This window comes from Fundulus heteroclitus, chromosome 3 (genome assembly GCF_011125445.2).
Source record: "Fundulus heteroclitus isolate FHET01 chromosome 3, MU-UCD_Fhet_4.1, whole genome shotgun sequence".
NCBI classification, from domain to species: domain Eukaryota; kingdom Metazoa; phylum Chordata; class Actinopteri; order Cyprinodontiformes; family Fundulidae; genus Fundulus; species Fundulus heteroclitus.
The window spans coordinates 22173284-22186998 of NC_046363.1; the positions used below are offsets into that span (position 1 = coordinate 22173284).

At 43.2% G+C, this 13715-nt stretch overlaps 1 protein-coding gene across 4 annotated transcripts in view; it reads right to left on the reverse strand.

Moving 5' to 3' along the window:
- kif13a (kinesin family member 13A) overlaps positions 1–13715 on the reverse strand; it is a 51433-nt gene that overhangs the window by 4758 nt on the left and 32960 nt on the right. The window contains exons 18-38 of one of the 4 annotated variants that reach the window (XM_021316399.2): positions 12757–12919; positions 12509–12652; positions 12271–12420; positions 11457–11621; positions 11168–11341; positions 10929–11080; positions 10709–10841; positions 10471–10617; positions 8918–8950; positions 6403–6502; positions 6183–6309; positions 6036–6091; positions 5815–5939; positions 5340–5516; positions 5163–5255; positions 4896–5048; positions 3895–3972; positions 3750–3803; positions 2814–2901; positions 2564–2715; positions 636–788 (exon numbers count right to left, since the gene is read on the reverse strand). In XM_021316399.2, the coding sequence (XP_021172074.2) occupies positions 636–788; positions 2564–2715; positions 2814–2901; positions 3750–3803; positions 3895–3972; positions 4896–5048; positions 5163–5255; positions 5340–5516; positions 5815–5939; positions 6036–6091; positions 6183–6309; positions 6403–6502; positions 8918–8950; positions 10471–10617; positions 10709–10841; positions 10929–11080; positions 11168–11341; positions 11457–11621; positions 12271–12420; positions 12509–12652; positions 12757–12919 (2617 nt within the window). The remainder of the gene's footprint in view (positions 1–635; positions 789–2563; positions 2716–2813; positions 2902–3749; positions 3804–3894; positions 3973–4895; positions 5049–5162; positions 5256–5339; positions 5517–5814; positions 5940–6035; positions 6092–6182; positions 6310–6402; positions 6503–8917; positions 8951–10470; positions 10618–10708; positions 10842–10928; positions 11081–11167; positions 11342–11456; positions 11622–12270; positions 12421–12508; positions 12653–12756; positions 12920–13715) is intronic. The other 3 variants (XM_012862647.3, XM_021316400.2, XM_021316401.2) reach the window with 3 other exon arrangements.

A 13715-nucleotide genomic window follows, 5' to 3' on the forward strand; every position in this document is an offset into this window, starting at 1 on the left:
ATTATTTGTCAGATATAATATTCTCTTAAATGTTGCATTTTCATTAGCTATAAGTGGGAAATAGTCATTATCAACAGAAACAAAGGCCTTAATAATCATCTCTATAGCCCTAGTTTGGTCTGAAATATGTCTAATCTCGCTAGTTGATCAGAAAATACAAATAAGACAGCTGAACTTTATTTCTGTTTAATCTGATTTATTATAATTGATAGAAAGTATGAACCCTTTTCGCTCTATCTCAGATGTTTGTTTTTCGGTTGAATTGTACAGAACATATGTAACCATAAAGGTAGAGGCAAAAAAAAAAAGATGGTTGTTGAAGATCCTTTAAAAAAAAAAGAAGAAAGCCCAATTCTTGAATAATTTTAAGCTATGAAGAATCTGCTAATCAATTTCCTGCTCTACTCTCAGGGCTGGAAATTCTTTTTTTTCTGGTCAGACGTCCAAAGCTGATCCTGAGTTGTGTGACTCACAGCTCACACAATGACTTGAGCGTAGTGACAGCAGTTCAGGGAGCGGCTGATGCTCTTCAAGCAAAGTCAATCAAAGCAGGCACCGAGTGTAGTTAGCAGTGAATGCGCCGACACGGGCCAGTTTCTGTTTCCCACCTGTATATATGTACGTGTGGCACTTACAGCAGTGAGTGACTGCGTGCGGCTGAGCTGCCTGCTGGTGGCAGCGGTGGCGGGGGTGGGAGGCTTGCAGTGGCCCTCGCTGCCTGCCCTGGGTCTGCGCCAGTAGCAGGGAGAGGGGAGCAGTGCGGGGTTGTTCACACATGAGCGCATGCTCTGCAGATGGGTCAGAACAACAGCATACACTTCACACTCGCACACAGCATGCACAGAGCTGGGCAGGCTGGTTAAACAGTTAGTGCCATGCAGTTTAATGGTTCACAAAAAAAACAACACAGTGCTCGGAGTGCCCTACATTAGAGGAATGCAACCTTTTTACTGGAGAAAACATGCAGAAATGCGAGGTTTTTGAGTCTTAACTCGTTTCTTTGTAGTTTTTTTTTCTTCCAAAATACTACAAATTAATCTTCTCAATCGACAGCTGTTCAAGTTTGTCTTTGGACTTTAACAGATTTTCCCTGGGAAAGGGAAGTATTTTAGGAAACTCTTTTTTTAAATACTTTGTATGTTTTTTTTTTTCAGCACTAGTGGCTCATTTTTAAAAAGTAGGCTGACAGGAAAGGAAGTTCAAGAGAGAGAGGAGGACATGCGGCAAAGGACCTCAGGCCGGAATCAAGGGTACATGGGTCGTGCTCTCTACCCCTGCGCCATCGGAGCACGCCCCCTTTTTAGGTAACTTAACTAAGACCTACCAAAAGGACCCAACATTCAAAGGATGAGCATTTGTTCTATCTTCACACAGCAAGCAACAAAGTTCCTTTGGTGAAATAGATTTTTAGGCCAATTGTTCATAACAAACACGTCAAAATACATATACAGTTTATTACAATTTCTCAGCTGAATCCAGCATTTCAACCTGTCAAGCTTTTTAATTAATATACAGAAACTGCAAAATATCATGTCATGGTCAGATGCGAGGTTTACTCGTCTGTTTAGAAATAGTTATCTTCGTATTTGTCTGAACGATCCTTTTCCCTCTTATCCTTCTAAATCTAAGTCCTTTCCAGTTCTCTTCCCTACGGTGTGCCACAAAGGTCCGTCTTAAGATCCTCATTGTTTCCGCCATACCTGCACCCATTTCAGCTAATTTTGAGAATGTTTATGGAAATTTCATATCACTGCTATGCAGATTATATGTAGTTGTAAATGTATTATGCCCACAAATGTTTCTAAGATACAGATGTTTCACGGGTGCTTAGACGCTAACAAAAGTTGGATGGCTGCATCTTACAAGGCTGAAACCTAGACCCTCTCGCTCTTATCTGTGGACAACTTTTTAAATTTGTAGGAAATTTGTGAATCTTCAGACAAAGTCCAAAGAAAAACTTTGAACGAGCTTTAAAGAGGCCAAAGACCAACTGACTGTGATCTAATTATTTGTTTATATGAAAATCAGACTCTGAAAGGGAAATAAAAAATGTTGCAAATGATCTATCCTTCAGCGCACTGTAATACTCTCTCTGCTGGTTTAAGACTCTTTTACTGCTGACTCCAAATTAACTTTAAGTATCTAAACATCTCTTAAGATACTTCACTAACAAAAACAAAATAAAACATGGTTATTTCAATCGATCAGAACGCCCACATACTGGGAAAATTGAATGATCTCATACAAAATCAAACAAAAGATTGAAGGCTGCCAAGGTTGTCAAGCTGAAAGGATATTTTTTTCTTCCCTGTTTTAAGTCAGTCCAATGCAATATTGCCAATAATGGTGGGGGATCTTTTCTTTCTGCTCTCGTTTCATTAAACCAGTCTAAAAATGGAAGTTGATGGGGGGAAATGGTAAAATGTAAAAAATCGGGACTGACAAAACCAGGACAGATGGAGCTGAGAAAGAACCAAATGGCACAGTGAACAAAACTAAAAAAAAAAAAAAAAAAAACACACAAGACATGAACCCTCAAAGATACCTGGGACACCCTCTTTACCTCCAGTCCCAGCAGCGGCCGAGCCTCCAGGGCCTTCTTTGCCTTGCTCTCCTCTTTGACAGGAAGCAAAGACTTGAGGAATTTAGGCGGCTGAGGGGAAAGGACTTTGAAGGGGCTGGCGCTGAAAAAGGTTGAACTCTCGGGACCCGATCCTGTGTGGGAACATTCAGAGAAAGCCGGGACATTATTTTTTCCATGCACGTTGTCAAAACCTGATCGGTTGGATGCAGCTGACTCTTGTCTGCTTCACCTGGGTTTTGATTGTTTTTGATGGGCGTGGTACAAACGGAGCCGTCCTGAGGGTTGCAGCCAGTGCCGTCCGCAGGATCACAGAGCTCCTATGCAACAATATACGGTTTCAGACAACTTCACGGGGTTTAGAAACGAAGGCTACTGGAGTATATCAGGATCTAATTTTCTCACTCTATTGAGTTGTACTGTTCTTCAATTATGCATTATGTGTTGTCATTTCTGCTTTATCTTTCTGTTCTCTCTCTTTTCTCTTCATAGTAGGTACACCTGGTCTGGCGTTCTGTTAACTGTGACATCATCCAGAGAAGACGGCTCACCCGCTACTACCATCTAATGTAGAACAGATTACTAGATCAATGTGTGCTTCTGTGCTTTTTTGTCTCTCTTGTTGTGTCTCTGCTCTGTCTTCTGTAACCCCAGTCGGTCGAGGCAGATGACCGTTCATACTGAGCCCGGTTCTGCTGGAGGTTTTTCCTTCCCGGTAATGGGTGGTTTTTCTTCCCACTGTCGCTTCATGCTTGCTCAGTATGAGGGATTGCAGCAAAGCCATGGACAATGCAGACGACTCTCCCTGTAGCTCTACGGTTCCCCAGGAGTGAATGCTGCTTGTCGGGACTTTGATGCAATCAACTGGTTTCCTTATTAAGGACATTTTTGACCAATCTGTATAATCTGACCCAATCTGTATAATATGATTGAACTTGACTTTGTAAAGTGCCTTGAGATGACATTTTTCATGATTTGGCGCTATATAAATAAAATTGAATTGAATTGAATTGAATTGAACATATATTTTTTCCTTCCTATAATTTCCTATACAAAATAAGAACGTGTCAAGACAAAACTTTATCTAGGTTCTTCAAAATACCTAAATGGGTACATTTTATTATAAAAAAAAACGACAAAATGTGTTTCAGATGAGGTTAAACCATGCCTGATGAGTCTTGCCATCTTCGTCCTCAGTCAGGTCGATTTTACTGCAAGAAGACTGGGGGGGGGGAAAGGAAAAAAAGTTTAAGTAACCTTATGGTCAGGCCGTAATATGCACATGTTCAGTCACAAGATGTTGCATTAATTACATGCTGTACATTTGGCGTGCTTGCACTCCTTCGCAGATGTCTCCCCTTAGCAGCAAGTGCTTCCTTCACGGTCACAGCCTGCAGAGAAAGAGGACAGATCTGTCTGTAGCAAAGCCACACAGTTACTGTAGCAGAAGCTCCTGGTGGGCAAGGCTGCAATTTTATGAAATGGACCTTTAAAAGCGTATTAACCTCCTGAGCAAAAGTCTTTCATAAAAATTGTGGAAAATATGGCTGAAAGGTGAAATGATGGTTACCGGTAATGATTTTGAAAGATAACTTTGGTTTGACTAGAGACTTAAAACTTAACGGGCAAAATCAGGGTTTGAACCATAATCATCGGAAGCAGCTCGTAACATAACATGTTAGGGAAATAATACACGATTCCAACAGAATGTAGCGTTTGAGCTTTTTTATTTAGCCTTATTATGAATGACATGAACGAGAGCAAGCGTCATCCTTTGTGAGGGAGTTTCCAAACGTTTTTTCAACGTTTTAGCATCGGTAGTCAGGCAGTTTAAACAGTGTAATATGAGGCTTACCAACTAGTCACTGTCATAGGATGGCATGGGAGTCTGACGATATAATACTTCAGTAAAATACCACGGCATTTACACAAAAATTTAAATAAAAAGTCATCGTTTATGAGCGTTTTCAAACAGGCAGATCTGACTTTCTTCTCTTTCAGCCAGCTGATCCACAATGTGCAGCAGCAGGTGAAGGAGCACTGCGCTATTCCGTGTGCTATAAAGCTGATGAAAACTCTGGCCACTCCAATAGCTCTGTCTCTAAACCTTAGAGACAGCGTGATCCTATGTGGTTCTGAATCCAGTTTCTCTGGGTACCCTGACACTCATGACTGGCCTTCTAGCTTCACAGCAACTCCTTACCTCAGCCATCTGCAGAAATTGCACTCAGCTGCTTGCACTGATGTTCAGCCCGAACTATCTGCTACGTTTGTGACGTCTGTGTTTCATGGAGTAAATCAGTATGTCCGATACCTGTCTTAGCCGCTCCAAACTCAAAATGTTCTCCACCTCCAGAACCCCTCGGGTGTATTTCTCTATGTACGTTTCTCCGTCCTGGGTTTCTTCGCTGTCCCCTCGAGCAGCCATGAGGGCCAGTGTCTCCCTCTCCTCTGGCTCCTCTGACGCCTGGAAAGATAGGAGAGAAAATAAGGATAACGATAAAATACTGAGCCTTTATGTCTTTCTTTTAATCATATATATATAATGTATATATTTGTAAGCAGGAAAGCTGAGCTGCACCTTTGGTATGTTGGAAACAATCTCATAAATCACACCGCAGGCGTACAGCGTGTTCTTCAGAGACATTCTCCTCTTGAGACTCTGCGTGAAACTCTGATGGACACAAAGCGAAAGCGTGAAACGCGGCCCGCCGCTGGGAGCCCCCGTGTTTGCCCGTGACCCGTTCCAGCACCGCACCTGCTTGTTGTAGATGTTGACAGCGATCCTCTTGCGGAGGACCAGCTCCATGGAGGCCGGGTGGCTGAGCTGCACCGTGGCTTTAACGATCAGGTAGATGCGCTCGTTGGGGGAGGTGACCCGGTTGAGGTGCACGGAGTCATGAATGGATGAGTCCCAGGAGCACACAGCCGACACCTGGGGGGGGTTTATAGGAGTGGTGTTTTTAATTAAGATTGTGACTGACATAAACATGGATAACAGGGGCAGAGGAGGAGTGCGATTATACTTTTAGGACAGTTTCTTAAAGTAAATACGTCAGAGATTACTGCTTAAGAAAAAAAATCTAAAAAGTCTTCATAACTTTGAAATGTTAATAAAAGCTTTTTTGCTTCCAACTCTATTTACCAAGCCCACATGGGCCAATTTCCAGAGGACCCCCTTTTCTAGATTCCCCAGGTTTCAGCCACCAGGGGGCAGTAAAATCATGCTTCACCTCCTCATGGCTGTGTCTGATGATCGGCAGATAAAAGAACTGGCTGCCATGCTCTTTGGGCAGGATAGAGTTTAGTCCAGCAGTGTGTGGCCCAGTGAGCTGCTCGCTCACTGTCAGATTATCCGCTGGCAACACAAAGAAAAAAAAAAGAAAAAGGTTTGTGTTTGGAAAGCCGAAGAGGAAGCCGGTTGAAAAAAAGCGTTCTGTTTGTCCTTACTCACCGTTCAGATCCAGGAAGAGGACAGGAATGTGAGCCTCCATCCCTGCAGGTGGAGTCCTACACACAGAATAATACAGTTGGTGGTCCGACAGATCAAAAGGGTAAATATGAAGCGTAAACAGTGTGCGTGTGTGTTTTTCTGTCTCACCAGTCTGCAGGGGCTCCGGGGATGCCGCTGCCAGCAGCGGGCACCAGCACCGCGTTCCTCTCCTCAGTCAGGCCGACCCACTGCTCCACCAGCCGCGCCTCCCTCTCCACGTCCTCCTCCGACTTTTCTGAAAACATCCAATCAAAAAGAGAGAGTTTTCATCAAAAACAGCACTGATTGCTTTCCCGCAGTTGTCCAAGCCCCCCCCCCCCAAACTAACCATGTTTGTTGATAATTTTCTTGATTTGTTCATCAAGATACTCCCGGCGTTTGATGAGGGCGTCGGACCAGCGCTCTCTGACGCAGTTCAGGTCTTCCTCCTGGAACCAGACAGGGACCAGAGTCATTTCCGGGTGGCTAAATGGGGCAGATGATCTGCTGCAAGGGGGTGGTGTGTGTTCATTTTATGTAAGGATTCTTGTTGTTTCTTAAAAAAACATTCCAAATTAAGAATTACGTTTTCTAAACCCTGGATGTTAGGATTAAACGCAGAAGGTGCTGCACTAAGGTCTTCATAGCCCTTAAACCTGTTCCCATTTTGTCACTTAGCCACAAACCTCAGTGTCATAGTGACATTTTATGTGATAGACCAACAGAAAGCAGAGCAAAATAGTGAGTTGGATGGAAAATAAATGGTTTCGAAACTGTTCTCACTAATAAAAGTGCATCTTGTGTGCTATTTCTCTACCAGCCTTGCATATCCGTAGATTGAAATTTTGGCCAACCCTTGTTTGAAAACAACTAAAGCCCAGTCAGATATGACAGAGATTGTCTGTCTTAGGTTGGGAGTTTGAGCCATTCCAACACATGAAAATGCTTTGACCTAAACAAACACACTAAAGCTCCGGTCCTCTGTTTTGGGTTGCTTTAAGATGAGTTCCCACTCCAGTTTCAAGTCTTTTACGACCTCTGCCTTTTTTCAGGATTGCCCTGCAGTTAGCCCCCTCCACATCCTTCCAGGAACCCTGACCGGCTTCTCTATCCCTGATGAAGACACGCTCCCCACACGATGATGGGTCTGATGATGCTCTCCTTGCCTGGCCTCTTAGGCTACGTTCACACTGCAGGCCCTAATGCTCAATTCTGATTTTTTTGTGAAATCTTATTTTTTTTTTGCGTGGTCGCTCACATTTCCAAATATATGCAACTTGTATGTGATCTCCTGTGTGAACTGCATTCATCCAACTTAAGTGTCCCGCATGCGCAGTTGAGAACGCGATGACCTCACACGTAGCAAAGTAAACATGGATTATAATGCTGGCGTGCATTTTGCGATCTTTAATTTCTTTTGGAACCGGAGCTTTCTCTCCACTGACTGCTCTCCTCATTGTTGCCCGCCATGGGTGTCGTTTTTCTTTCCGCTTCTGCATAGTACGGCGCAGATTAGTTACGTTTGTCGAGTATCAGTGACGTACAGGTCGGATGAATGCGACCCGGCCGTACAGACACAGGTCGCATTTGAAAAGATCAGATACGTGTCGGAATTAGGACCACATATCCAAGTGGCCTGGGTCGCATTTGAAAAGATCCGATCTGTGTTGTTCAGAGTGTCATGAAAAGATCAGATACAGGTCGCGTATGGGCAAAAAAAAAAACGGAGCTGGGTGACTTCAGGCTGCAGTGTGAACGTAGCCTTAGTTTAGGCTGAGGTTCATGTCGTAGCAGGTTTGCTAAACTCTTTCAATGATTTGAACAGTTCTCTGTGATACGTTGTAAGTTTCTAATATTGTTTTATAGTCCAACCATACTGTAAAGTTCAGTCCAGCTTTATTTCTGACGTTTGCGCAGAGTTCCCTGGTCTTCGTGATCCTGTTTAATTCGCTCACGATCTCCAACAAGACTCCGAGGACTTAACAGAGCGTTAACTCCTGTATTTAGGGCTGTTAGAGTAAAGGGAGATGAATCCAAATACACGCTGCACTTTCAGATTTTTAGTAGCGAAAAAAAACAAACATTGAAAACCATACATTATTTTCTTTCGCTTTGTTAAATATGCACACTTTTTCTTGGTCTGTCACATAAACTCTTGCAAAAGTACACTGGAGACTGCAATGTGACACAAAACAGTTACGGCACTGTACATTTAAAATATACCCAAGACCCATTTTAAACATCTAGTAACTGCCAAATATCAGTCACATGTGCATGCACTCCCCTGCTACAGCTATTACCCACAATCCTTCCTGATTATGACGCACGTCGGTCTGCCGTTGTTACAGAACCTGAAAGCGGACAGCAGAGAGCGCATTCCCCTCTGCGACATGTTTCTCGCTCAGCAGACCTCAAAGCCAAACAAGTTAGGCCTCTGACATCAGCACGCTTTTCACCATGCAAACACGCAGTAAATCATGCTGCCATGCAATGTCCTGGCATATAAGTGAGGGTTGTTACTGCAGCTTTTCAACAGTGACATGCAATAAGTGGCATTTATGTGAATATCCTGAAGGAAGGAAAAGTGAGCGAGGGATGAGACCCTGGCAGACATGCTGCTCCGGGAGCGCCAGTTCAGCCGCGGGTGGAGCTGTTTTTCACATCAACAAACTGCTGGTGCAATGGATAATTACAGCGTCGGAAATCATCCACACGTGTGCAGATGCTGCTTAATAAAGCACGTTTTTTTTTTTTTTAGTCAACAGAGGCTGCTGTCTCACAAACACGTCATCATTTGGTTTCCTTCATGCTGCAAAGTGAACTACAGGGTGAGGGACAGCAGCGGGCGGAGACTTTGAGGGTACCTGGTAACTATCCATATCGTCTTCCGCCTCTTTCTGGCAGGGGAAGAGGACACTCAGTCAAAAAGGAGGAAACCAGAATATGCTCCACAAGCTCTAATTATTGATTTTCTTATTATAAACGATAGACAAAAATGGTGCATTTCTAACAAAACTAAAAGTGCAAAGATAATTCTTCTATATTCTTTGGCCTCTGTGAGAGGGACCGCTAGCCTCTGGAAAGGATGAGTCAAGGCACAAGACTAGAGATGCATTAATCAATAATCCAGAAATCAGAATATGCCAATTTCTATTTTTTAACTCTGATCAATTATCAGCAGGTCAAATCCTGAAAAATCTGAGTCTTATTCAGTAAATGCACCAAAGCAAAGAAATCCCACCATTTTTGGTCTATGGACACTTCAACCAACAACATATACAATACTTTGAGGGACCTTTTCTCTAGTATATCAAAAATTGGATAAGGTTACAGTCAAATATGCTTTGAAACATCATTTATTTTCTATTATTTTGCATTAAATTAAAAAAACTACATCACTCAGAGAACCTGAAACATATATAGACCTCTTTAATGCCCTATAGTCCTTTAAGAAAATTAGAAAAGACCTAAACGAAAAAGGAAATTGGCACTCGCCAGAATGTGCATCTCTACACCACAACCAAGAAAAAATAAGAAAACCTTTATTTTACATGTCTTTATAGGAAAAACAGAAATAAACACAATCTCAGCAACACTGGTCTTTATCAGCATCCCTGTCTGATGTAAAATTAACTCTTGTTCAGTTTTTAGCCAAAAAGCTGACTGCTCACTACCAATAAGTGGTCCTATTGGTCTTAAGACAAAAAGAAAACATTACATTAGGGTAGTGCGTAAAGATAGTCTAATATTTTTTTTTACTGCAGAATAAAATTAAAGAAAAAAGAAAAACAAAGAAATATTACAAAAAATACTGAGAATAATCCTAATAGACAGACAGACAGACAGACAGACAGACAGACAGATAGATAGATAGATAGATAGATAGATAGATAGATAGATAGATAGATAGATAGATAGATAGATAGATAGATAGATAGATAGATAGATAGATAGATAGATAGATAGATAGATGAAACATTTGAGAGTGTTTTTAAGTGGTCACAAACCTTATAGTGTGTCCTAAATATTTTACTTTATTACTTGATTTTTATTTATTTATTTTTATTAATTTTTCTTTTTTAGGAACAAGTATAAATGTGTTTTGTTTTGTTTTTTTACCCAAAGTCAAAAGCCTCTTAGACAACAGCGAGAAGCCAGTAGACCTAAAAGCCTTAAAAGAAAATCTATGTGAATTTAATACAGGAACAGCACATCTGACTTGCTCGCCTCCAATAAAATAACCCTAACCGGGCTGATTCAGCACGATATTGAATAACTCTGGCACAATGTGAGCACGCTGTTCTCAGGCGGATATCGGCTTCCATCCCTCTGCAAGCCCTCCCATTGATGTCGAGCTTGTTTAAGTCCAACACATGTGCAGGGCTGTTCAGGTCGTAAATCTGGGTTTATCACAGACCTGGTAGCTGTCCAGCGGTCTCTGCAGTCTGGTGGAACGGGCCGACACGCAGCCGATCGACACAGACAACACCGCCTCCACCAGCAGAGGCAGGGTGCCCGAGTTCTGGACCGGCTTCACGCACACCTGGAGCCTCCTGGAATGGCCCTGCTCACACAGACACGTCGCGCATGTTTGCTGTCGTTCAGTCGGTCTAAATTAGAGTGCAAGCACCTCCTGTTTTTTCCCCCCCTCTGACCTGTCTGAGCTGGAAGACGCCTCCTGTGCTGACGTCCTTCGCAGGTTGCAGCTCCACGGATGTGTACTCCCCCTGCTCGTTCAGCTCCTGGATGGAGACCCACAGCTCGACCGCGCGAGACACTTCGCTCCACCTTTTAACACGCAGCAGCGGCGGGGTTTAAGCAGCGTAAGGTTTCAGCATTGGTTTTTGACTCCAGAAGGCGAGAAGCCCGTTGTACCTGTCTCGCAGCGTCTGGGTCTTTGCTTCCAGAACATCTAACTCCCAGAGAGCGCGCCCGTTCCCGGCACAGCGGTGGCCCCACACCTCTATGGCCAAAGCTCCGTCTGATATAAACTCCAGAAACTCATCCGTCACGTGCACAACAAAGTCCTGAGCGAAACAAAGATGGATTCAAAATGCTAGTTTAGAAATAAAGGGAAAAAAGACTCGTTTATTTTGTTCAAGGTTTATCCATACTTTGCAGTGATCAAACTGGACAGTAAAGTGGGAATCTGGGCTGCGAGGGGACGGAGCGTCTGGGCTGACCATGGGAGGAGCCACAGTGGGCTCACCGTGCTCCCAGAACGTGTACTGACAGAAGACAAAGTTGGACAGGTTGAGCGGCAGTCCTGTGGCCTCCTTGATCCTCACCTGCAACGGGGAAACAAACAGGATGGAGACCAAGCAAATGTCGGTAACCCTGGAAACGAATCCTCCCAGTGAAGTGGCAGAGGACCCAAAATAATCGGAGCTCGGATGCTTTTACCCTGCAGGTGAGCCTCTTGGCCATGTGGACAATCTCCCCGTTGGTGTCCATGACCTCATAGCAACTGCTTTCACTGGAGTTCTCCGATGAGTCGTCTCCACCGCAGAGGCGCTCCGGCACCGGCCCGCTCACTCGCATCAGGTCCACGTGCAACCTGCCCGCTACCTGAACACGCAAACGAAAGTGTTCAGTTAAGATAAGATAGGCTTTATTGATCTCACATTGGAGAAATTCACATGTCACATCGGCTCAGTAATCAGTAATCATAGGAATCAAGTAGGACAAGATGCATCATATATATACAGTGTGTCCTCGTTATACCATGGATCAAAAAGAAGTAGGTAAGAAAAAGAAAAAAAAGAAAAATACTAAAAGAAATAAGGCAGAAGATGTCTTATGTACATTCACTGTGTAGTTACCGAGGATGTTGTTGGCAACGGCGCTGCAAACGTGATATTACTGAACATTTTACATTTAAGTGCAGTTCCTTGCAAAAGTATTGACGCCTTTTAACTATTTCATGCCCAAAACCTTCAGTGAGTTTAATGTGTTAGAACAACAGAACAGTGCATAACTGTAAAGCGGAAGGGACATTTTACTTTTGCTGACTAAAATCTGAAAAGTGCGGGGTGTATTTGTGTCCTGCCCTTCAAGGGGCGCTTTGTTGGACTACATTTTGCCGCCATTGCACCTGCAGTTCTTTTGCCGCATTTTTCTGTGAGCTTTTCTCTCCTTGGAAAAATTCAGCATCTCTTCTTCTCAATTTATTTGCACATAAACAACGCATGTCGTAAAGTCGCGTGAAAATATTCACCTCTCCCTGTTGGCTTATGATGGGGACAGCATACTGCAGCTTGACATCATGGAAAAGACATTCTAGAAAAATATTGGCCACGCCGATCAGGTTGTGGTGCTCTTGGCCCTCGTAGAAAGAGTCGCAATGTTTTCTGTTTGCTTTGTTGTACTGGGGAGAAAAAGAAGCAGAGTTATTCCTCTCACTTGATATGGATTTATGCTCATCTGTTTCTCCCCTATGGTTCTTTGTTTTTCACCTGTTCCTCTCTGCCTTCCTTCCAGTCCCTGTAATGGTCTCTCATGTCCACCAGTTTGTTCTCCAGCTTCTCAATGGTCCACACCTGGGTCCCCTTTCCCTTCCTGCGTACCTGAATGGCTGGCTCGCTCACGATTGCTCCACGCTACATCAAAAAATATATAGATTGGACACATTTCAGACCTTAACTTGCAGCCTGCACAGAAAAGGGGGAGATATATCTAAGAGGTGGGGGTTCAGAGGTCTGACCTTGCGGTTGGCGCTGAGGTTGGCTGCAGGAATCTGAAGGGTGACCTGATAGTCGGTGAGTTTGTTCATCTCCTCAGCCAAAAAGTTGGCTTCTCGCACCAAAGTGTTGGCCTTGACGACCTGCTCCCTGAGTCGAGACAGACTCTGGCGGAAAAGCTCATCCCTGTCTCACAAATGCAGACATAAACACCCATCATTAGCGCAAAACAGTAATTCATGAGGCAGAAGATTTATGATGTTATACATTCAGATTAAGGTGAATTTTACGAACAAAAAAAAATCTAGATTATGTGGTTCCTTAAAAGCATAGTCCTGTATTTAAATTGTAACTATTGCAACAAAAAACAGCTGAGGTAAGAACCCTTTATATGTAGGGCAATGGTTTTTAAAGGGATTATGTTTGATGAGTCAAATTCTTTTTTTTTTAAATACCACATTCATAATCGCTGCTTTCTCAGCTCCCTCAGCGGTGATGCTGATTCAAACACTCCAGCCCAGTAGGTGGCAGTACTGCACCGAATGTTAATTTACCAACAGAAGAGATGACTCCCAGGATGCATTGAGGACCGCAACGCTTAAGGCCTAAAGTATCACCTCAATCCAAAACATGTTGCCGCTAGCACACAAACCAGAACCAATGTTAGCCACGACGGTCCTGGTACGGACCAATCGTGAAGTCAGCCCGCAGTCAGAGCAGATTTGGGGTTCGGAGCCAAAATTAATAAATTGTCAGAAGTTAACGTATATATCTTCTCATTGATTCATCTTCAAATTAAAATTGACTTGGAAAAATTTGCATTACGGAGGCATATAATGCTCCCTGATGAAAATATGATAAAGACAAAGCCTTTAATTAACTTGTTGTATTTAGTTATTGCACCCCATATGAATAACAGCAGGGATATATAATAGCTGTGTCTATACTTAACAAAAAGCTAAACATATACAACTCCACAACT